This window comes from Podarcis raffonei, chromosome 1 (genome assembly GCF_027172205.1).
Source record: "Podarcis raffonei isolate rPodRaf1 chromosome 1, rPodRaf1.pri, whole genome shotgun sequence".
NCBI classification, from domain to species: domain Eukaryota; kingdom Metazoa; phylum Chordata; class Lepidosauria; order Squamata; family Lacertidae; genus Podarcis; species Podarcis raffonei.
Window position 1 is genome coordinate 21,618,290 of NC_070602.1, and position 23,402 is coordinate 21,641,691.

At 44.0% G+C, this 23,402-nt stretch overlaps 2 protein-coding genes across 6 annotated transcripts in view; one reads left to right on the top strand and one right to left on the bottom strand.

Moving 5' to 3' along the window:
- Positions 1-8,074, top strand: part of ASB2 (ankyrin repeat and SOCS box containing 2) — a 29,937-nt gene extending 21,863 nt beyond the window's left edge. The window contains exons 9-10 of the mRNA XM_053376207.1: positions 4,458-4,611; positions 4,909-8,074. Coding sequence (XP_053232182.1) covers positions 4,458-4,611; positions 4,909-5,045 — 291 coding nt within the window. The 3' untranslated portion in view covers positions 5,046-8,074. The remainder of the gene's footprint in view (positions 1-4,457; positions 4,612-4,908) is intronic.
- A 3,608-nt stretch (positions 8,075-11,682) lies between these two features.
- FAM181A (family with sequence similarity 181 member A) lies at positions 11,683-15,245 on the bottom strand. 5 transcript variants are annotated; one of them, XM_053376184.1, is made up of 2 exons: positions 15,156-15,245; positions 11,683-13,199 (listed from the first exon to the last, which is right to left on the bottom strand). In XM_053376184.1, the coding sequence occupies exon 2, from the start codon at positions 13,013-13,015 to the stop codon at positions 12,110-12,112; it is 906 nt and encodes a 301-aa protein (XP_053232159.1). In that variant the 5' UTR covers positions 13,016-13,199; positions 15,156-15,245; the 3' UTR covers positions 11,683-12,109. The 5 variants fall into 5 exon arrangements, with proteins under 5 accessions (XP_053232159.1, XP_053232133.1, XP_053232142.1 ...); XM_053376158.1 differs by lacking the exon at positions 15,156-15,245 and adding an exon at positions 14,524-14,622; XM_053376167.1 differs by lacking the exon at positions 15,156-15,245 and adding an exon at positions 14,524-14,593 and having other exon boundaries at positions 11,683-13,263.
- Between the last annotated feature and the right edge of the window lie 8,157 nt (positions 15,246-23,402).

Consider the following 23,402-nt stretch of genomic DNA (forward strand, 5'->3'; position numbering starts at 1 on the left):
GAACTGGACACAGTACTCCAGGTGAGGTCTGACCAGAGCAGAATACAGTGGCACTATTACTTCCCTTGATCTAGATGCTATACTCCTATTGATGCAGCCCAGAATTGCATTGGCTTTTTTAGCTGCCGCGTCACACTGTTGGCTCATGTCAAGTTTGTGGTCAACCAAGACTCCTAGATCCTTTTCACATGTAGTGCTCTCAAGCCAGGTGTCACCCATCTTGTATTTGTGCCTCTCATTTTTTTTGCCCAAGTGCAATACTTTACATTTCTCCCTGTTAAAATTCATCTTGTTTGTTTTGGCCCAGTTCTCTAATCTGTCAAGGTCGTTTTGAAGTGTGTTCCTGTCCTCTGGGGTGTTAGCCACCCCTCCCAGTTTGGTGTCATCTGCAAATTTGATCAGGATGCCCTTGAGTCCATCATCCAAGTCGTTGATAAAGATGTTGAATAAGACCGGGCCCAAGACAGAACCCTGTGGCACCCCACTAGTCACTCTTCTCCAGGATGAAGAGGAACCATTGATGAGCACCCTTTGGGTTCGGTCAGTCAGCCAGTTACAAATCCACTGAGTGGTAGCATAGTCAAGACCGCATTTTACCAGCTTCTTTACAAGAATATCATGGGGCACCTTGTCAAATGCCTTGCTGAAATCAAGGTAGGCTACATCCACTGCGTTCCCTTCATCTACCAGGCTTGTAATTCTGTCAAAAAACGAGATCAGGTTAGTCTGACATGACTTATTTTTCAGAAATCCATGCTGACTATTGGTGATCACAGCATTCCTTTCCAGGTGCTCACAGACTGTTTGCTTAATGATCTGCTCCAGAATCTTCCCTGGTATTGATGTCAGACTGACTGGGCGGTAATTATTTGGGTCCTCTCTTTTCCCCTTTTTGAAAATAGGGACAACATTTGCCCTCCTCCAGTCTGCCGGGACTTCGCCTGTTCTCCAGGAATTCTCAAAGATGACTGCCAGTGGTTCTGAAATCACATCTGCCAGTTCTTTTAATACTCTTGGATGCAGTTCATCTGGCCCTGGAGACTTGAATACATCTAGACTAGCCAAGTATTCTTGTACTATCTCCTTAGTTATTCTGGGCTGTGTTTCCTCTGCTGAATCATTTGCTCCAAATTCTTCAGGTCGGGCATTGTTTTCTTTATCGGAGAAGACTGAGGCAAAGAAGGCATTGAGGAGTTCAGCCCTTTCTGTGTCCCCTGTTTGCATTTCACCATCTTCTCCTCTGAGTGACCCCACTGTTTCTTTGTTCTTCCTTTTGCTACGAACATACCCATAAAAGCCTTTTTTGTTGCTTTTAACCTCTCTAGCAAGCCTGAGTTCATTCTGTGCTTTAGCTTTTCTGACTTTGTGTCTACACGTGCTGGCTATTTGTTTGAATTCCTCTTTGGTGGTTTCCCCCCTTTTCCATTTTTTGTACACATCCTTTTTTAATCTTAACTCAGTTAAAAGTTCTTTAGATAGCCACCCTGGCTTCTTTAGGCACCTTCCATGTTTCCGTCTCATTGGTATTGCCTGAAGTTGTGCTTTTACTATCTCCCTCTTAACAAACAAGGTTAATGATACTTGATAAAACTCCCAAACTACTGGATGTCAGATGTTTTTGAAACTTCTTATGGGCTCATATTAGATAGCTCATATATATATTTCTCGAGTCAGCCACCAATATTTCCTATTGAATAAGAAATTCTGTTTAATAAATGCAACATCCGTCCATCTTGTGCATTTTGTGCTTTTATGTTGTAACCCACCCTGTGATGTCTGGATGAAGGGCGGTACAGTGGTACCTCAGGTTACATACACTTCAGGTTACAGACTCCGCTAACCCAGAAATAGTGCTTCGGGTTAAGAACTTTGCTTCAGGATGAGAATAGAAATCGTGCAGCAGCAGCACAGCGGCAGCAGGAGGCCCCATTAGCTAAAGTGGTGCTTCAGGTTAAGAACAGTTTCAAGTTAAGAACAGACCTCCGGAACGAATTATGTACTTAAACCGAGGTACCACTGTATAATGAATTTAATAAATAATAATAATCTTACCAACTTCACAGGATTACAATGGAGATAAGTGAGGTCCCAAGCAGTGTAAAGAAATTTCTAAGACCAAAACATCTTGAAATAATCACATGCCCAGGGAGGTGGAAGCAGAAACTATTCCTGCTTACCTAGGCATTTGGTAGCTGAAGTTCAGGGGAAAATCTGAGATCAGTGGCTGAAATAACGTTTTGAATTGGAACTGTTTTTATAAAGTTTTAACTGTTTTAGATATATTTTTCTTTCTTTAAAAAATGTGGACGGTTTGCTGCCCTCGACTCCTTCAGGAAGAAGGGCAGCATACAAATTCAATGAATGAATGAATGAATGAAAGAGAAATGGGTAATGTTAATAGCATACAGGCAACCCTCGTTTTGTGTGGAGGTCCTGTTCCAGACCCCTGCGCACATTGGTGGAGAGCATGTAAGCCCAGCCCACTCCACCCTGCCCGCCCCATCCCTTTTTGTGACATTTTTGTGACTTTGGGGCTACTTCCAGGTTTGGCACCATCTGCAGGTGTGCAATTGTGCATCATTCGGACAAACCCAAATCAGACGTTGCCTGTCTTAGAAGTGGGGCCTGCAGCAGAATGTTGCAGTGTGGAATATTACTGTTCAGAGTTCCAACCAGCTAGCCATGCCCTCTTCCAGGACACTATTTTCTGAAGTTGTTTGTACCTCTGCAAACACTGGGGCTTACCGAAGCTTGCCGATACTTCCCTCTGGTGCATAAATCCTGCTGTTTTGGGCTAAAGTAAAATAGGCATTTGGAGGGTGGGTTTGCTCTCTTAGTACAGTGGTACCTCGGGTTACAGATGCTTCAGGTTACAGACGCTTCAGGTTACAGACTCTGCTAACCCAGAAATAGTACCTCAGGTTAAGAACTTTGCTTCAGGATGAGAACAGAAATTGCACGGCGGCAGCAGGAGGCCCCATTAGCTAAAGTGGTACCTCAGGTTAAGAACAGTTTCAGGTTAAGAACAGACCTCCAGAACGAATTAAGCTCTAAACCTGAGGTACCACTGTATATATGTATCCTATATATATATAGGATGTAACCTTGAGAAGTAATTTATCTGAACGCCACTAGAGGGCATTTAAACTATTTCACAGAGCGTGAAATAAGAGCTGTTAGCAGCAGCAGCACGATTTGTTCTTGTTTTCTTCCAGAATCACACTTCATACATCTGCAGAATACTTATTTTACTTTCAGGGCAATCTTATTGGGAGATGCTTCTGTTAATATGGAATTTAATATCTAGAACAATATTTTCTCATGATGATGCTGGTTTGTTTGGAGTTGGGTGCTGCAATGTGCCAGGCATAGCTGCAATGTTCAAATTTTCTGCAGCCTTGCATTTTCCATTATGAATCCATTATGAATGCATGTGGGCAAATCATAGAGTCAGCACTATGCAGCAGAAACAGAGATGGGGAAACCTGAGGCATTCCAGGTGCGTGGACTACAGCTCCCTTTGGCCCTGCTGGCTAGGGCTGATGTGGGTTGGGATCAAACAACATGTGGAGGGACACAAGTTCCTCATTCCTGAATGGAGTGAAGGACGAGGAACAAAAAGTTATTTAGGCTATGCATTTCAGAGTTTCCTATGACCAGACACACAATACAGGAACTTACAGCCACTGTCAAAGGCCGCCCACGAAGGGCCACATTTTAGAGTTGATCTGCACAGCACACAAATTGAGGTAGTAGAATTCTAGATTTTGCCACTTCAGGATATATGTGGTCATAGTTTTGAAAGCTCTGATCATGATGTAAACAAACACATCAGAGACTGGGCCAAGTTAAATATTTCTCCCCGGTATACTTGCTTGCTACATGCAGGAATGGGTAATAATAATAATAATAATAATAATTTATTTATGCCCCACTCATCTGCCTGGGTTCCCCCAGCCACTCTGGGTGGCTCCCAAAAGAATATATAAAAAAGCAACAAAACATCAAACATTAAAAACTTCCCCGAACAGGGCTGCCTTCAGATGTCTTCTAAAAGTCAGATAGTTGTTTATCTCCTTGACATCTGATGGGAGGGCATTCCACAGGGGGGCGCCACTACTGAGAAGGCCCTCTGCCTGTAGGCCCTGTAGCTTTATGCTAAATGCAAGCATTCAGAATGCATGCTCCCCACCTCTAACTTTAAATGATAGGGTCAAGGATTCTGCGATATCCTTCTGTATGACATGTAGACCTGCTTTCCCGCATCTTGATTGTAAGGCAACCAGGTGAATCTGTTGTAAATCAGAGCTCTCCCTGTAAAGTTCATGACCTTCTACCACCTCTATTGCAGGTTGCCTGCTAGCAGTCTACTTTGGATTTGGGGAAAGGGTGGGCGGGGGTGTCTGTTGCTGTTCTCCTACAATAACAAATTTTGTATATCTCGTTTTTGCCCCCAGTTTTGTGAAATGGTATCAACTCCGGAGATGAGTCGTTGGGCTGGGCCTATTATCGATGTTCTTCTGGATTATGTGGGCAATGTGCAACTTTGTTCCAGGCTCAAGGAGCACATTGACAGTTATGAAGACTGGGCTGACATTAAATACAAAGCAGGTTAGTTAAAATAATTCCGAGTAATCTAAAATAGAAACTAAAGTTTTCAAACTCCTCCTTCACCAGAAGAGGCAGGGGGAAGTGAGAGCCTGAGACTAAACTATGCAAACCACCCTGGGATTTTTTTTATTGAAGGGTTTAAGTTTGGAAACTTCAAAAACTAATTAGTGAAGACATTTGCTTCTGTAAAAAAAATTCATAACGTTCTCTGGTGACTATTTCAGGCCCCCAAAAGCGGCATAAAATTGTTTTTTTGCTTACTCACTCACTTACCCTACCATATATTCTCTTTTCCAGAGCCACCAAGGCCACTTGCTCACCTCTGCCGGATCAAAATTCGAAGTCTGATTGGGAAGAGCCGTATTTCTCTTATTGACACTTTGCCTCTTCCAGGGAGACTGATGCGCTATTTACAATATGATTATACTCGCTGACCTAAGGTGAACTTGGCAGTCAATCATTTGCTAGAGTGACAGCCACAAGATGGAGACAGACTGAGATAATGGAAGGAAAGGCCGGCTTTGCTATGTAAGAAGGAAAAAGGATATCTGAAAATCAGAATTGCAGAAAAGGCAAATCCAACAGTATTTAGAGTATAGAAAATAAGTGAAGAAGTTGGGATTAAAGACACTGGTAGCACATGGCAAGAAAGTGCTATGCTATTTTGTAGAGAGAAACATTAAAAGTTCTAAACACCTCAGTATCACATGTTAAGGAGAATTTGGAAGAGTTCACAAGACACAACCAATCTTTAAGTATGCTCTCACACAGACAAATGTAATGTATAAACCAGATGATCCCACACAATTTTAATAAATGTAGTGGCATTTTATTTTGTTTTTGCACCTGTGGCAATCACATGAATTATTGTCAACTATATTCATCATCTGCCAGTTCACACATTGTATTTGTCTGCATAACTGGTTGTACACCAGAAGCAATCAGGATTGCTCACATGGACAGCAAATGTATTTCTGGAATGGTCCTATATTCAAAAGCATCTCACTCTAATGCAAAGATCTAAAATTCCCCAGTAATAGTTACATTTCAATTACCAATTGGTTGAGCTGCAGTTTAGTTTAGTTTGCAGGATTGATCAAACCTTCTGGCTGTTATTTGTGTCTCATTTGATACCACCTTACATTTTTGTCTAGTTTAGTTGGCCTTTCTGGATATATAGTTGACTTTCTTCCTTGGTGATCAAAGTCTTTGACAATATTTTTGTTCCCACGCTAGTCATTTAGTAAATACTGAATCTCGTAAAAAAATTGTGACCCCCAATTAAAATTAAGCAAAGACTTAACAAAGTGTGTGAGCTGAAGGATTTAACCCACAATAATTATGTGTATTATATTAAATAGGCAAAGGAACGAGGTGGAATTCTGTTTTAGTTTATTATACTACATCAACCTTCAATTCTTATGTCACTGAAGCCAATGGTATTTAACCCTTCTGTTAAAGCAGTAATGAAGGAAAGAGCTGATTCAGCACTTGCATTGCTTTGGAAAGAAGAAAATGATCGATGTATTGTTGCTGGAAAACACTGGCAGTTATTTGCAGGGCTTCAGAAAAACAATTGAATCAGCTTCAGTTCAAATACTCTGGCATAACTTGGGTTGTGATTTGGGAACTCAGATGCTTAGCTGGATGATGCCTAAGCAACAATCCAAGCATAGTATTTTTAACACTGAATGACTTACAGTTTGTATGTATGAAGCAGTAACTAAGTTTGCTGTTAAACCTTAGAACAATTCCTTCAAAGTGGAACCATGACTTGGCTGAGATGCATTTAAATGAGCTAAATAGGCCATTGTGAGGCAAATTGTCCACCCACTTTCACTGATGCCTGTGATTATCTTCCATTGGCATTCTCTTCATGTTGAACCCTTTCATGAAGAAGTGTCATGGTTTTAACCCTTCCTTTACCAGCCATTTCTTTACCAACGCATACCAGTGAAATAGATCTCTCAGGTAAATACAATTTGTGCTCCACTTGCTGTAGTTCAAGGTTACAGCCGTTAGTTATTGTTTGAGAAGAGTGACAACAGGAACAACCCTAGTGACTCTGAAGCTGAGGCACCACAGCAGAATCAAGCACATCATTACATGCATCTCAAAAGAGCTTGGTGGAGATGCCCAAAATAGAATGCATGACACTTTTTGCAGAGAGAATGGTCTCAGTTTTTCACATTTGAAAGCAGGGGTAGGGTGTAATAAGGAACACATAGCCCAGGTTTGACTACTGAGTAAAAAAAAAATACAATTCCCATGTACAGTATAGTAACAAGGCTTCAGTTTTGTTTATAGCTTGAAATGTTCTAACTGGTTGTGAATGGAACAACAGTACTAATTCTTGAACTAACAGTCCAGTGTTTATAACATATAGGAGTGTGGTCAGCTCCTTTTTTTTTTAAGAAACTCTTTTATCCAAGATATTGAAGAAAAAGAAGCAGAGACAATACTCTCCCAGGTTTTTCTCCTATCATACATGAATGCGTAGCCTGGAGATCAGACTTCCCCATTCACATGCACATATACTAGGAACAACCCTAGTTGAGCCGATTGGATCCATAGTGCAAAAAGTTAGCACAAACCTCAGGAGATAAAGGTGTCGCTAGCTATGCGCATAAATTGGGGTGGGAGGTGGGGAATAGTCTGCTTAAAAGCTCCCCTGACAATTGTACTTTCACTGGATTCTTTTCACCATCTTTTCTACATGATTGGTTTACATTTATTTGCACATAGTGCATGCATGCTACCTCTCCAACTCTCCCCCCCCCCTCCAATTTAGCAACAGAAAGCCATTTACAGAAAGGTTTTCATGCACAGGTTAGCTGGACTGGATTTGAAAAAGGCTACTGGATGAGGACAAGACTGTTTGAACACTGGGTTAATGAATGCAAATCGGCACAAGTTACCCCACTTAAATCCTCATGCAGCAATCTGTGCTGGGGAAATATAGGCCCAGTCTTTCTGCTGCACCAGTGAATTCCTGGATCTGGGGAACTGAATTTTCACAACACACATTTCACTAGTTATACCAAATTTGTACAAACTCAACTGCCTTTTATAAAATTCAATGGAGATGTATAGAAATGGTTGTAAATTTGAAAGGTAGAATATTTACTACTTTATATAACAAGTCCTGCAATTCCAGGATATAGAATGGTAGAATGCATTAACAGATGGTCAAAAAATCCTAGTCAGCATATATATTTAACATGCAAGGAATAGCCAAAGCCCCCACCCCCGAACATTCTAGCATTCTGTGACCTAATTGATGTATTATTTCCATAGGCATGTGTGCAATGATTGTGTCATAATGCACTTTTGAAGCCTTTAGTTTTGTTACTATAGCTTTTATAAACTGTGGGGTTTGGTCGGGAGGGATGGGTGTGTGCAGTATTGATAAAAGTGTTATATTTTTAGGTTTTATTGCCTGCATTAAATATGAGTAAAAGTACCTGCTGTGACTATTTTTAAAACTATTATTATTAATATTAATCACCTAAATAAGGAATTTCAGTGTTAGGCGGTGCACATGGAAGGGGCTAAATTAGTTTAGACTGAAGAAATCTGAGCCAGTCTAAACCATAATAATTGCTGTAGAGAAAACTGCATTTTCAAATGTGATGTGCTGCTGTTTTTCCTCACACCATGAACTTATGAGGCATTGTAGGCTGATCTGGAGTTTTATGTGTGTTTGATACAGAGCTCTGACATGAGTAAACATTCCTAATCACTTCACTGGAGTGGGGATAGCTGCACACATGCACAAACCAATGAGCAGGAGGAGTCGCTTCCTTCACTGAAGTGAGTACATGAGGTTACACGTAGTCATTGTGGGCTCTGGGTAGATAAGAAGTGTCATGGTAAGCTTATTGAAGCTGGTATCAGAAGCCAGAATCACAATGATATGCATAAGCCTCCTACACTTGTTCCTCAGTCTCTTCCTCCTCAAAACACATGTCCACCCCCCATGCTGGCAAAATATTTTTTTATATGATGCAATGGTAAGTCAAAATACAATGGCATGAAATATAATTCTTCTTGCACACTGGAACAGCCTGGGAAATAAATTCCCCAAAGTTATCAGTCCACAAATGTTTACTAGCCTGCCCACATATACGTACATTAGCCATTTGTGGCACATTGCCAGACTGAAAGAAAGAGAAATGTTTCAGTTTACAAAAGCTTCTCTGCCTGGTTACCTATATTCAATTCTGTCTCATCACAGGTGATGAGGTAAGTGGCTGTTTACAAGCCAGCTCTTACACTTGCTTTGTCCTGCTAAGTAACTTCAAAAAGGGTGCAGGAAGAATAATATAAAAGACAGATTTTAACCCTCACTGCTGCTTTTTGAGGGCACACAATTTGACACCTGTGCAGTCATTGAGGCATGCAGCAACTGATTAAAGTCTACTCTGAATGGATAACAGCTTGCAAACAGTGCTGGCTGGCTTACAGTCACAGTTCGACTGTCCTGTTTCTGTAAATACATGACATTCTAGTAAAGTCTACATTCCTCGTGTCAGTGAAGGCACGACTCTTATTATTTACTTTCGCTATAGTTAATATCTAGAAGATAACAATTAACTAATTAAAGAGCATATGCTCTCAAAAAGAGTCCCTGGAAAGTTTCAAGCTACCTTCACACACAAGAGCATTAAAGATTTGCAAGACATTTCATGATTCTGGTATTTCAAAAGCAAGATTGATAACCAGGCTTAAATGGAGAGTCTAGGATATGTTAAAGATTAAATTGCAAAAATACGGTGTGCTTCAAGAACACAGGTTGTGGTTATTAACATTTTTAAAATACTGCATAATAATCACATGTGGTCTGAAACATGAAAAGGGAAGGGACTGCCTATCACCCTTCCTAAATGGCGCCTGTGCTATTTCTCTTGACCCCATTATTTTATTCAGCATTAAACAGTGTAGCAGTGGAGTATGCAGACTATGTTTCAATTTATATAGTTTCCCTGCTTGGTCACCTATAGCCAATTCTGACTCGCAACAGGTGATTAAGAAAGTTGCTGTTTACAAACCTGCTCTAAGAGAACACCTTAGATAAAGCCCTCTAGGGACTAGGTCATGTATCTGCAAGAGCCATATAATCTTTCAAATGTAAGAAGAGACCTCCTAGTTCAAACCAAAAATGCATCTAACATCACCCTGTTTTTCACAGTTGCCAACCAGATGGCTCCGGGCAGCTCACAAGCAGCACATGAAGACAGCAGCTCTCTCCAACTGCTGCTCTGTGGCAACTAGTATCCAGTTACTTGCTGCCTCTAAACATGGAATTCTATTTAGCCATTATTTCTGGTAGCCATTGACAGATCTATCCACCATAATTTCCCCCCATTTAAATATATTCCTCCTTCATAGGGCACTCACATCTGTCCCATTTTTCCCAATCTGTTTAAGCTAGTCTAGTTTTGGTGAGAACTGGTTCATATCACTGAATTAGTGAGCAAAGCCAAATCCATAAAATTTAGGGCTCTTTTGCTAGTAAGCTAGTAAAAGGACCCCTGACCATTAGGTCCAGTCGTGGCCAACTCTGGGGTTGCGACACTAATCTCGCTTTATTGGCCGAAGGAGCCAGTGTACAGCTTCCAGGTCATGTGGCCAGCATGACCAAGCCGCTTCCGGTGAACCAGAGCAGTGCACAGAAACACTGTTTACCTTCCCGCTGGAGCGGTACCTATTAATCTACTTGCACTTTTGATGTGCTTTCGAACTGCTAGGTTGGCAGGAGCAGGGACCGAGCAACAGGAGCTCATTCCGTCGTGGGGATTCTAACCGCCGACCTTCTGATCGGCAAGTCCTAGGCTCTGTGGTTTAACCCACAGCACCACACGTGTCCCAGAGGTCCATGCAACTCTTGCTTTTAAAAGGTAGACAGTGAACATAAAAGCTCCAATGGACCAACTCAAAGCCCAACATTCTCTTCTCACTGTGGCCACCCAGATGCCTAGTGGAAGCCTGCAAGCGGGACCTGGTTGTAACCTCACTCAGAACCAACACTGCCACTGCCATTATATCCAGCAAAAGAATTGAGTGGTTGTATACATGGCACTTTCTCCAATAACGTGCAATGCAACATTACATAAATCACTTCTTTCTCCCCACCTCCCTGCTCCCCCAAACATTTATTTGCAAATATGAAGCAGCTTTATTTGGTCTAGCCAAGTATGTTCTGCGTGGACTGGCAACAGTCTGTAAGGTTTCAACCATCTGGAGATCTTTTTTTATACCTGCTATATGAGATCCTTCTACTTGTAAGTTGTAGGGACTGATCCTAAGTCTTAGGTTTTTGTATACAAAGCACATCCTCTGCCTCTAGTCTGCCCCCTTCCCACCGTGACAGACGTGTGTTTCCAAAGGCATACGTTACTTGTCAGTGATAAAAAGATTTTAACGCATATTGTGATGGAAAGTCTCTCATCCCAAAGTGTGCAATGGATGCCTGGTGAGAGCAGTGCAAGACCACTTGCTTCAAGCTGACAAAAACACCCAGAGAGAATCATGCAGAGCTGGGAATCACCCCTAGAACAGGAGTGGGGGACCTTTTTCAGCTGGAGGGCCACATTCTCTTATGAGCAACCTTTGGGGGGCTGCATGCCAGTTGGATATGCCAGTTGGCTGCATTCCAGCAATACAAAAGCCTCATGTTCTTCTACACATGCATGGATCTCCATCCAGGCAAGCGAGAGGCATCATTACATTCAATGACACATTCCAGATTATCTGAAACCCTGGAGGGAAGCACAGAGTAGGGCTGTGGTGAGCAGAATGGGCTAAGGAGAACCTCCAGGGTCAGACATATTCTGGTAGGCCATATTCAGCACCAAACATATTCAGCCCCAAACTACCTCCTTATAGGCCATATTCAGCCCCAAACATCCCCATCCCTGGCCTAGATATCAGACTCAACAACTACAGGTGGAAAGAGCAATTGCCATACATGCAGGAGAAGCAAAGCAGCTCCCTTTCATCTTTGTTTTGCGGACAGGAAGGCAAATACTTCCCCATCTGAAAGCATTTGAAGGGTGGAAACTCAAAGAAAAGAACTCATTGGCTTTTTATTTGCTTTAGTGCCCTTGGTATTTACATGCCAGGAGGAACGCAGTTCTCGTTTGCAGAAGCCCATATTAGTGGCAGTGAAGCTTTGCACTTTCCTTGCACATCCTCTTCTGCAACTGTACGGGGGGAGGAGGGGGAAGAAAGGTAGCCAACTCCTGAATAAATTCACCATCATGATTTTTGTTCCTGATGCCTCCTTGGCCAACCCAGCCAGGGGGAGAACGCGGGTGGTCCGTCCTTGCGAGGGTCCGGATTCTCGCCCCACACAAGAGAGGGAGAGCAGAATCAGGCCGGCCATTCTTTCAGGCCTTTGTCCCCGCTCCCTCCATCGCCGGCGAGGCGGCGCTGCGGACGGTCCAGCGAAAGGCGAGGCCCTTGCAAGGCGGCGGCGACTACAGGCCCGCCAGGCCTAGATGTAACCAAAGACGCCGAAGATGGGGGGCGGCGCGGCGGGCTTGGTGGGGATGGGCTTCCACACCACCGGCCGGTGCACTTTCGGGCCTGCCCCGCCGCCGCCCGCCTTGCGGAAGGGCTCTCCCTCCGCCGGCGAGGCCGCGTTTTTTCTCCACAGGCCCAGGCCCGGGAAGGGGCCTACCGGCGGAAGGGAGGCGGCGAGCGGCGGCGGGTAGACGCCGGGAGAGGCTTGCGGTCCGTGGTACTGAAATGGACAGCAGCTCCAGGCGCTCAGCACCTGCGCGGCCTCAGCGTCCGGCCTGCTTCCCGGCGGGCTCTCGGCAGCGCTAACCGTCCCGTCATCCGGGCTTTTTTTACTTTTCTTTGCCTCAAGGACGGGCAAGTCCTTGGAGGAGGAGGACGACGACGACGGTGACGAGGAGTTGGAAGCGGCTCCCGCCGGGAAGGCGACGCCGTTCCCGCCCAGAGGGCCCGGAGCTGGCCGGGGCTCTTCCCAAAATGAGGCGGGCAGCTGCCTTTTCCTCATGGGCACTTGGTCGGGCCTAGCGGTCGCCTCAGAGACGCCCTGCTGCTGCTCGCCGGGCTCTGCGGCCTTGCAGGCCTTGCTGTCTCTCTCGCCCCGGCCGACAGGAGCCTCGAGGCCTCCTCGCGCTCTCTCCTCAGGCGCCTTCCGCTCTCTGGCGGGCTGAGGCTGCTGCTGCTGCAGGTGGTGGTGGTGATGGTGGCAGCGAGGCAGGCGGGAGTATTTCTGGGAGAAGCGCTTGAGCTGCTTCTGTAGGTACTTCCTATGGTCGACGGAGCGCCGGCACGGAGCCGACTTGTCCAGGGCCGCCTTGATGTCGCTCGAGGCCAAGTTGACGAAGTTGAGGAGAGTCTTCACCTCGCTGTCGGCCGAGGCCATCTCTCACAGCTCCGGGACCGGGGAGGAGGGCCCGTCCATGAAGAGGAGGGATCCGGCTCCCGCGCTCCCCGGGCAGCGCGGCTCGGCAACCCCGAGTTCCACGGCAGGTGATGATGATGCTCAGGCTAGGCCAGTGGTTCCCAAACTGGGGTCCATGGACCACCCCCAGCGGTCTGCAGAGTGTCTGTGAAAAGGCAATTCAAAATCATGCAGCATCGAGCGAGGATCATTGCAACAGATACAGCAGGCTAATAATAAAAATAAATAAATAAAGCGGCCCCTCCAAGACACTGCAGTTTTCAAGTGGTCTGTGGGAACCACTAGGCTGGGCTTAAGGGGGACGACGAGTCGCCCTTGGCATAAACCCCTGAGGGAAGGGACAAAGGCAGACACGCTAGAGAACCTTTGCGAAGATAAAATGCCCGACACGCACATTTTCACATTTCCCTTTTGCACACACCATGCATTTGGAGCATCTATAAATGCACGTGCCGGGATGGGATTCAGGACATGTGTGTGTCTCCCATAACGTGTGAAAGTAGAAGGTGGCATCCCTTTTGTTTGTTTTTAGCCACATGCAAAGTGGAGATGCGTTTAGTTTGATGTTAAGAAGTGGCATGGGTTTGTGCTGCAGGTCTGTTGCATGTACATTAAAAACCTTCTTATCCTTTCCCGCAAAAGGTTCTGCATATGTTATCTACAGTGTTAAAAAGAAAGAAAAAACTCTTCCCTATTTTGATGTAGTGCTGCTTTACTGACATCTACACGAATACTTAGGGCAAGAGAGCAAAGATGTGCTTTTAGTGTCGCTTATGAAAATGCCCAACATATTGACATGTTCTGTGTCTCACACATCTATTATACACGGTTGTTTTTGTGTGTGTGTGCATGGACACACATTCCATTGATTGGACAACACATTGGACACACATGCCATTGATAGCTGCTTCACATAGTTATCCACAAAGCTGTTAAAAGCTCCATTCCGATACCCAAATACAATTGTGTCATGCACACTCTCTCTCATGCACACACATTCAGGTTACTCTATGCAAAATACAAAAGCGGCACTTGAGACAATAACTTTAGATAAACATGCATTTGGTCCCAATAACTAGCCAAATATAAGTATTGTCTTACATGCTTGTTTCTTCCCATGTAGATCAGGACCACTGTGAAGGTACTGCTAAACACACATTTCTTTGCAACCCTTTTACAAACTCGCCACTGATGCATACACTCATACCCTATCTGACATATTCCTTCCCCTCTCTCCCAGTCTTACAGTCATCATTTTCTACTACTATGGCCCCACTCGTCAATCTTGTTAGACAGGTAGCATTTAACCACTGATTAGAAATCTATGCATCATTTTCTTGGCATTCGATAAGTCAAACACACACACCCTCCCAGCTAGATTGTCTCTTAAATATTGAGTGTTACTGTAACTCTGTGGTAGAGAAGAAGCTCACCAGCTAATCTTGTTACATAGGTTAGACACTACCAACCTTTAGAGAAGCAGCCGGACCCTGTGAGTGTTTTGCGGCACTTGAGTAAACTGAATGAATATCAAGTCCTTCTAGTTAGGAGGCTTTCTCAGGCCAATCAGAAGCCACTTTGCCAAATACAAAGCATCCCAATCAGGCATTAGGCTCCCCGTTCTCACATTCTTTGCCATCACAAATTGTCACCATGGGGACAGCCACAGAAAGACAGCTAATAAATACGATCATTTCCCTGTGATGCCTACCATTCCCCCCTTTCCAGCCCCCCTGCCCCCCTTTTCTTAAACACAATCAAACATGATATGCTGAGGATGAGTAAAGCAAGTTTGCTGAGGCCCTTTTCTCTAAACTACTCCAAAGCTGTCTGAAGGCTGGCAGTAGCCATGCTTGAGTAACACTGGACAATGCTAGTTTCGAAGACCTGGCTAGCCTACTTTTTAAACTGTTCTTGATCGGGGCCTCTGCTCCCCCCCCAAATAAAAAATCCACCAAAGGGAGGGTGATGTCAGAAAAAGGTAGGAATGGAACAAATCTCTAAAGAGATGTGCAGATATCCATGGAAAAGGAGCTTGAGCGCTCAAGAATCTTGTCTTTATGTTTGCCCCCTCAATTGAGCCACACAAAAGCTGAATTACCCATTCAAACCACCGGGACAAAAGGATGGAGTTGGATAGTACTCTTGCATCTGTAGTCAAACAGTTAGAGACTTAAATCGAGTCGTCATGATGGAGAAAGAGTTAGACAAAGCCCATAGAATTGCCATCAGCAAACATTTTCCTGTGTCATATTAGTGGGTCTCCATGACTCCCCCTGGCCCAGGGACAATAGCACAAGTTTGCACACTCGACTACTGTCACCCTGCCAACGCTGGCAAGGAGCAGAAACAGGACAATCCTTTAAGGGGAAAGCATGCCCACTGCAGGGAAGGTAAGAAGAGAGGGAAGAAAAGCATGTGAAATGCTAATTGAGCTGCTTCCTTTATTGATTCAGAGTTATGTGAGTCCTCATCCTCCTTGCAGGATTGTCCTTAGGGGTGGCAATAACTTAATAGCATGCTAAACCTGGGAGTCCCACACTGTGTGCTATCCCCACAGAGATCTTTAAGAATAGCAGTGGGAGGAGAGTGAAGTTACCCTGAATGAATTTCAGAAATGCTAGACATTCAGGAATAAAGCCAGCTTGCAATGTGGTACGTCCACTCACAACTGAGACTGGAGCAGACAGGAGTCCAAGTGTTTTTCAGTCTTAGCACACACACTGTGGACTTCATGTTATATAAAATTCTGTATGAACACTCAGATACTGATGCTGATCAGGGCAGCAAAAGCTGTACCCCACCAGGGCACTAGCTTGTCAACCAATGTTTTTTTAAAAAAAACAACAGCTCTATATGATTGACTTGAAGTTGAAATATAAGAAGAGCTTTAGAAATAATAAGTTAAACTAACATACAGATCCTAACCTTATTTTTTCAGAAGCAAATTTCATTGATATAAATGGAGCATACTCCTAATTAGCTGACTCCTAATGAAGTACATAGGACTGTAGTGTTCTATTTTGTGAACATTTATAAAAGTTCTAGATAATATACCTAGATTTTGGATAATTAAAATTTATCATCTCCCTTTGAGTCAAAACTGTTTATTTATTTTGATATTTGTCCCCTTAGAGCACTGTGTAACTATGAATTGGTTGGCAATTTGTGTAGTTTGGATTGGAGTTAATTACCACAAATTAAGGATAAACTCACATAACCTTTTTGGAATGTCAAGAAGTAGGTTGTGCAATTGCATACCGACCCCAAACTGTTGGTGAAGCATTTAATCTTTCTCTCACCATGGAAAAAGAAAAGTTAACTTGAATAATTTCAAATTATGACAATTGTTATTTTAATGTTCTAATTCCTTTTCCAGCATTTATTTCAACAGCAGTGACCCTTAGCTGGAAGCTGCAGTACAGACAAGAGGTTGCTATTTTTGTGGGCTTGCTTAGAGCAGTTCTTCTCAACAGTGTCTGGAAGCTAGTCTACACCACCGGATAGGCAATAGATTTGATAACATTCTGCCTCCCAATTTGAACAGCAATAGACACACCAGCTGCTCATTGCTTCTGTCTTGGCTTATGCAAGGGGCCGAACATCTGAGATGCCTAATAACGGGAATGCTATGCCAAAGCCTCTTGCTGTTTACACTGAAGAAAAAAGTCAATAATTCCTATCTTTATACAGAAAGGTAGCCGTGTTGGTCTGCCATAGTCAAAACAAAAAATTTTTTTTCCTTCCAGTAGCATCTTAAAGACCAACTAAGTTAGTTCTTGGTATGAGCTTTCGTGTGCATGCACACTTCTTCAGATACACTGAAACAGAAGTTGCCAGATCCCTCTATATAGTGAGAAGGTGGGGAGGGTTATTACTCAGAAGGGTGGTGGGAATGGGTGATTGGCAGATAGCTGTGATGAGCCTGTCCTATCTTTATGTTCACAATGGCTATACTCTGCCTCCTATAGGGAGCGGGTGGCGCTGCGGTCTAAACCACTGAGCCTCTTGGACTTGCTGATCAGAAGGTTGGCAGTTCGAACCTGCATGATGGGGTGAGCTCCCATTGCTCTTCCTAGCTCCTGCCAACCTAGCAGTTTGAAAGCACACCAGTGCAAGTAGATAAATAGGTACCACTGCAGTGGGAAGGTAAATGGTGTTTCTGTGCGCTCTGGCTTTCATCACAGTGTTCCGTTGCGCCAGAAGCAGTTTAGTCATGCTGGCCACATGACCCAGAAAGCTGTCTGTGGACAAACGCCAGCTCCCTCAGCCTGAAGCGAAATGGCTGCCAAACCCCATAGTTGCCTTTGACTGGACTTAACCGTCCAGGGGTCCTTTACCTTTTACTTTTTTTACTCTGCCTCCACAGTCAGAGGCAATTTGCTTCTGAATAGCCGTTGCTGGAAATCAGAGGAGGGACATGCTATGTACATTGGAAGAGAGGTGGTATAAAATCTGTGGTCAGGCTAGAGTTGCAAAGAATGTTACCTCATTTTGACTTCCAGGTCAAACTTTTCAGTAGGCAGAAATACGTCCTGCTAAATTACCTTTTTGAAATCCCGCTCTTTGCTATCGCTTCCCCTATTTGCTGCTTCTTTAGTGTCATTTTTGCCCTGCTTCTGTGATGTTTTTTTCTGGATTCATACATTCATTACATATACTTCTCAAGCAATCACTGAAAAATCTGGAGCACCATTCAGTTCTGCTGGGGGGGGGGGGGGCGAAAAACCGTGAATGCTTTTGGCTGAATGAGCTCCTGCCCAGAGTCATTGCAAGAAAGTTTAATGAGGTACAAGTTTTACAGATCGCAGCAAACTTATGCCAGATCCTGAGTGATTATTAGTAGCAACATGTATGAAAAAACACCAGTAGGGATGCAATCCCATGCTATATCTTAACATCACATTCCCTTTTGCATTATTATTTAGGACCTGATGTATTTAATGTTTTAAGACCCCCAGCTAAATACTCCATGCTGCTGCAGAAAGTTGTTCTTGATGTGCCGACATTCCCTCCTTTAGAGACCCCGTTCCCCTGCCGCTGGATGACAATAGGGCAATGGAGTGAAGAGCACAGTTTTCTGAATAAAGGAAACCCTTTCAAGGTCAGACTCAGGTTGAGCTGCACAGGGGTTTTCCAAAGAGGCCACCGGAACCCTTTTGTTCCTCTCTCCTTTAGCCATGTACGTCCCAATGTACATCTGAAAGAAACAATTAACAATAGGGCACTCCTCTTGGAGTTTCTAATGCACTTTGAAGTGCCCACTGAGGAAAGGCATAAGAATGATACATCATTTTAACTGTGAGACTGTCAAAGTTATACAGCAGTTGAAAAAAATGCCTCCACATGCCTTCCCAGCATGCAGACAGGAACCAGCTGTAGAGCCACTTCATATCTGACATGTCACTCTGTTGACAGCTGGCTTCCTGAGTGTTCTGGTATGCGAAGGTTTGAAAGGGGTGGGGAATATTTCACAAGAGCAAATGCATTTAAAATGCGGCAAACCTTCCTATCTTTCAAAACCTCTTTCTTTTTCTCAAAAGAGGAAAAGGTTGGGTTTGTGGTTTTTTGTGTGTTTTTTTAAAAAAACTACTTAAGATGACGTCTTGAGTTTGGCCATCTCCAAATTAAATACAGAAAACGTATGCATACAGACAGACAGACAGACAGACAGACAGACAGACAGACAGACAGATGTAAGACTTAGTAAGAAGTCATAGTTGTGTACTCTTTGCTAGAGATGAGAAACTATTCACCCCATGTTCTCAGTTGGTGCAAGAGGGTCACCACAGAATGTGGCCAGGTTTATTCACTACCTTCCAGGTACCCCAGTGCACTCAGTGACTGCTATTAACTTCTTTGAGGGAAATAATGCCTGTACTTGTGGACAAAATTTCAGTGGGTATAAAATGGATGGCTCCACTAATGGAGAACCACATAGAGTCATAAAATGCCTCTGTTGGTAGAGTCATAGGGGTGTATTCCACCATTTTGGGCATCACATGGCAGGACAGAGTCTCGAACAAAGATGTACTCTCCCAAGCCCAGATTCCCACCATGTTCACACTCCTGTCTCAGCAATGTCTACAACTGGCTTGGTCGTGTCCACAGAACATGCTCTATGGGGAGCTGGCTTCAGGCACCAGGCCCATTGGAAGAACAACTCTGCATTACAAAGATGTGTGCAAACATGACATGGAGGCTGGCAACACTAACCCCACCATATGGAAATCCTTGTGGATGATCACAGTGCCTAGAGATGGAGAAGCAAAATCTGTTGGGAGTGTTAACTAAATACATGTAACTAAAACCATGCATCCTGTAATCTCCATTGACCTTCATTCTAATGAAATCAACCCCTGGCTAAGCACAGGGACATCTTGACACTTGGAGAGCGGAGCAGTGCATAATAATAAAGGTAAAGCGACCCCTGACTGTTAGGGCCAGTCGTGGACGACTCTGGGGTTGCGGCACACATCTCGCTTTATTGGCCGAGGGAGCCGGTGTACAGCTTCTGGGTCATGTGGCCAGCATGACTAAGCCGTTTCTGGCAAACCAGAGCAGCACATGGAAACGCCGCTTACCTTCCCATCAGAGTGGTACCTATTTATCTACTTGCACTTTGACGTGCTTTCGAACTACATAATAATAAATACTAATAATAAATGAAATAACTAACAATCTGCTGCCTTTTCATGTCACTCAAGATCAGCTGCCTGGGATGACTGCCTCATTCTGTCTAGTGGTAGGGCTGGCCCAGACACCCATTATTTCCTTCATCTGTACCCCAAATCAATCTGCAGGGGTGAAGTGGGGCAAATGCCTTTCCCAGTTTTCATGGGGATCTGTCCCCTGATCACTGAACTACATCACTTTCTTACTAGCCTCATATTAATCATGTGGCTCACAGTAGGTAAATTATATCAAAAAGAAACAGAAACTAAGCATCATAAGTTAAAAGAGGACATCTCAAAGGATGGTCAAGACTCTAAAGCCATGTGGCATGCAGTTTGGCTGCTGAAGCTTAGCAGGGTCAGGACCCTATAAGCTGCCTGCAAGCTATATGTAAGCTTCTTTGATACCCTCTTTTTTCTTCAAGGATGGATAAATAACATTTAATTTTTGGGGCTGGCAGAGACACATTATCATATCCTGCTTGAAATTCAAACCAGGCTGATTGGTACCAGCTAGCTGCGGTTTGAAGTTAGAGACCCGCACTGCAGAACATTCCACTTTTGAGAGTTAAGAGCCCAGCTTGAGCATCCTGTCTTCCTTTGTCCAGTTCTCATGCACCAATCCAAAAGTGCAGAATCTTCTTCCTGTTCAGGAAGGGTGCAGTTGACTCACCAGCTAAAGCAGATGATAAGCACCCTTCGCCACGGAGGTCACCTGGGCCTTGATGGACAAAGGTGGTTCCAAGAGCACTCATAAACAGCATGCTTGTACTTTCAGAGGAAGTGCAACCCCATCAAGGACACTCAAACCCCCAAATTATGAGACCTGGAAACCACAGTATCTCTGTCTAAGGAAGATTAGTATTATTACTACTACTACTACTACTAATAGTAGTATTTATTATATTTGTTACCTGATCTTCACTGTAAGGTCCTGGAGTGGGTTAAGTGCCCTAACAATAAGAGTTCAAAAGCCCACGGAAAAGAGACATGTCTCCAATGACTGTCTAAAGCTGTAAAGAGAGAAAACAGTAAAAATGCCACAACATGAGAGTAGCATCAGGGCTGTGTGCTTAATATATCCATCTGTCAGCTACTGAAGGGGCAGTTGCTCCAAAGCTTGCCTCTTCCTTTCCCAGCTTCAGCCCTGTATACCTGAAGGAGTGTCTCCACCCCTATTGCTCAGCCCAGACACGGAGGTCCAGCACCAAGGGCCTTCTGGCAGTTCCTTCACTGCAGAAGTGAAACTACAGGGAACCAGGCAGAAGGCCTCTCAAGGGTGAAGGGGTGTTCATGAGGTGGGATGTCAATATTTGCTTTTTCTCAGCTTCTCATTTCTCCAGTCCTAATTTCAGGTAATCCCATCCATTTGCTTTCCCCGCTTAAAAGTTTGCACAAAAATTGAATGTGTCTTCTCACGCACTTTTTCTAATAAGTGCATTTTTGTACCCAATTTTGCCTCATGTATGCATTTTCATCAGATGCATTTTTAGTAAAATGTAATATGTGCATTTTTGTGCATAGATTTGGGAAGTGTAAAATGCAAACTCGACCAACTTCTCTCCCATCCTTATGAGTGAGTGGGAAGCTAAATTGACACTAGAGCACTCAGTTGATCCAAAGTAAGCTTGTGTCCATAAAACTGGATGGATGGAGAAACTGACAGACAGTTACATAGATGGATGGATGAATAGATAGATTATACATAGACACACATATAGTTACATATATTTAGTGCAATCAACTCCATTGCTTTTCTGGGGCTGGGTGCAGAGCTGAGTTCACAGTCTGACACGTCTCCTCTTTGCCTCTCTGTCTCTTCTACTCTGGAGATTTACATTATGAGCTAAATTTTGAGGCCCATGAGGACGGCATGCAGGGGGAGGGGAGGAGTTGCCTCTACCCAGAAGCCTGCCATTCAGGCAGATGGTGGAATGATTTGATATGAATAGCCGCTGTCAGTCTCATACAGCGAACTTTTCAATTGTGCTTTGCGTTGGACGGCATGTGACTAACGCCATTCTTTTGCAGGCTGCAGGCAGGACACAGCTGTTTCTTTAAGAAAGAAACTGGTTTCACTAATGGACAGAAAATTTATGGCTAAATCATTGGAGGAAATGCACGGCGGCCAACACTGCGCTTACATAATGAGAGCCAACCAAATCCCATAATCGTGGCTGTAACCAACTCTTTTTCTTCTTGAAAGCATGGAGGTGTGTGTGTGTGTGTGTGTGTGTGTGTGTAGAATGGAGAGAGTCTCTGATCTGAGGTTGAAGCTTGTACTCATTTTGTAGCTTTGCAATCTTAAGCCACTAAATCTCCCACCTAACATTCTGCATGAGAAACAACTTTTGGGCTGTTAAAACACACAAAGAGTTGGACGCTGTTAAAGTGGGTGAGACAGCAAGCCAGGTCCTGGGGGAGGACCAAAACTCAGTGGTAGAGCATCTGCCCTGTATGTAGAAGGTCACAAGTTCAATCCCCATCATCTCCAGGAAGGGCTGGGAGAGACCTTTGTCTGAAACTCTGGAGAGATGCTGTGTAGCCACTGCTGATCTAGATGGATCAATGGTCTAACACAATATAAGGCAGATTTCCTATGTTCTCCCCTTACAATTCCGCAATGTCTGCTTTATAAAAAATTTGGGCCATTGCTCTCTGCAACCTTGCTACAGTGGAACCCCGGTTTTCGAACGTAATCTGTTCTGGAAGTCCGTTCGACTTCCGAAATATTCAAAAACCGAGGATCAAAGGACTGTCAGCAGGTTCAATGGGGAAAATTGAGAAACGCGCCTCAGAAGCCATTCGACTTCTGACGCACATTCAAAAATGGAAGCATTCACTTCCGGTTTTTCGGCGTTCGGCTTTCGAAACATTTGGCAGCCAAGATGTTCAAAAACCAAGGTTTGACTGTACTCTTTTTCTGTCCCTTCTCCTATTCACTAATCTGGCATCTGTTAGTTGACTTTCAGGTAATGACGCCAATAGGTACTGCCTTCCCATTGCAAATGGCCAGCCGATTGCACCCTGGTTTGAACTAGGACCATGAGGGACAAAGAATTAAAACAACCCACCCAGCCCACAGTCCTAGCTTCCTTTCCCATTACAAGCTTTTTTTATCTGTATATTAAATATTGCATACCTGAGCTAAAGACATCAAAAACATTGCATCTAGATGCAATACCTTGGCCAATGGAAGTAAGGCTTGTGGTTGTATGGATAGATATTAATCCGCAAGAAGAGAAGTGGATTCTCCTGTCAACTGTTTAAATACTTTTCCTGGGTTAATTCTCTGCTTTTTCCTGGACATTTTCACCAAAAACTTTTGAACCAATGGAAGGTGAACCCAGGTAATGCAAGTAGCAGACAAAGGCCCCTTGACTGGGGCTACAGCAGAGAGCAATGTGTTAAACCCCCTTGTTGCCTGCCAGGCACCTGAAATTGATCTCCCTGTGCCTGGGCTTTACTATTGAAATATCATTCATGCAATGAGTGAGTGGTGTCTATTCTAGTTTGGTCCTAAGATGTAGTTAGTTCAGGAGCAACTCAAGACTGCAAAGAATTGAGCAAGAACCCTCAAACCCAGTTCTTCAACTCTGCAGCCCCACCCCCAGTCTTAGCTAGAACATACAGTAGAACATGAGACACTTAATCCCAGGGTTCTGGGTTCAAGC

Coding starts and splice junctions, on each gene's coding strand:
- FAM181A (XM_053376184.1), bottom strand. CDS start 13,015: ATGGCCTCGGCCGACAGCGAGGTGAAGACTCTCCTCAACTTCGTCAAC.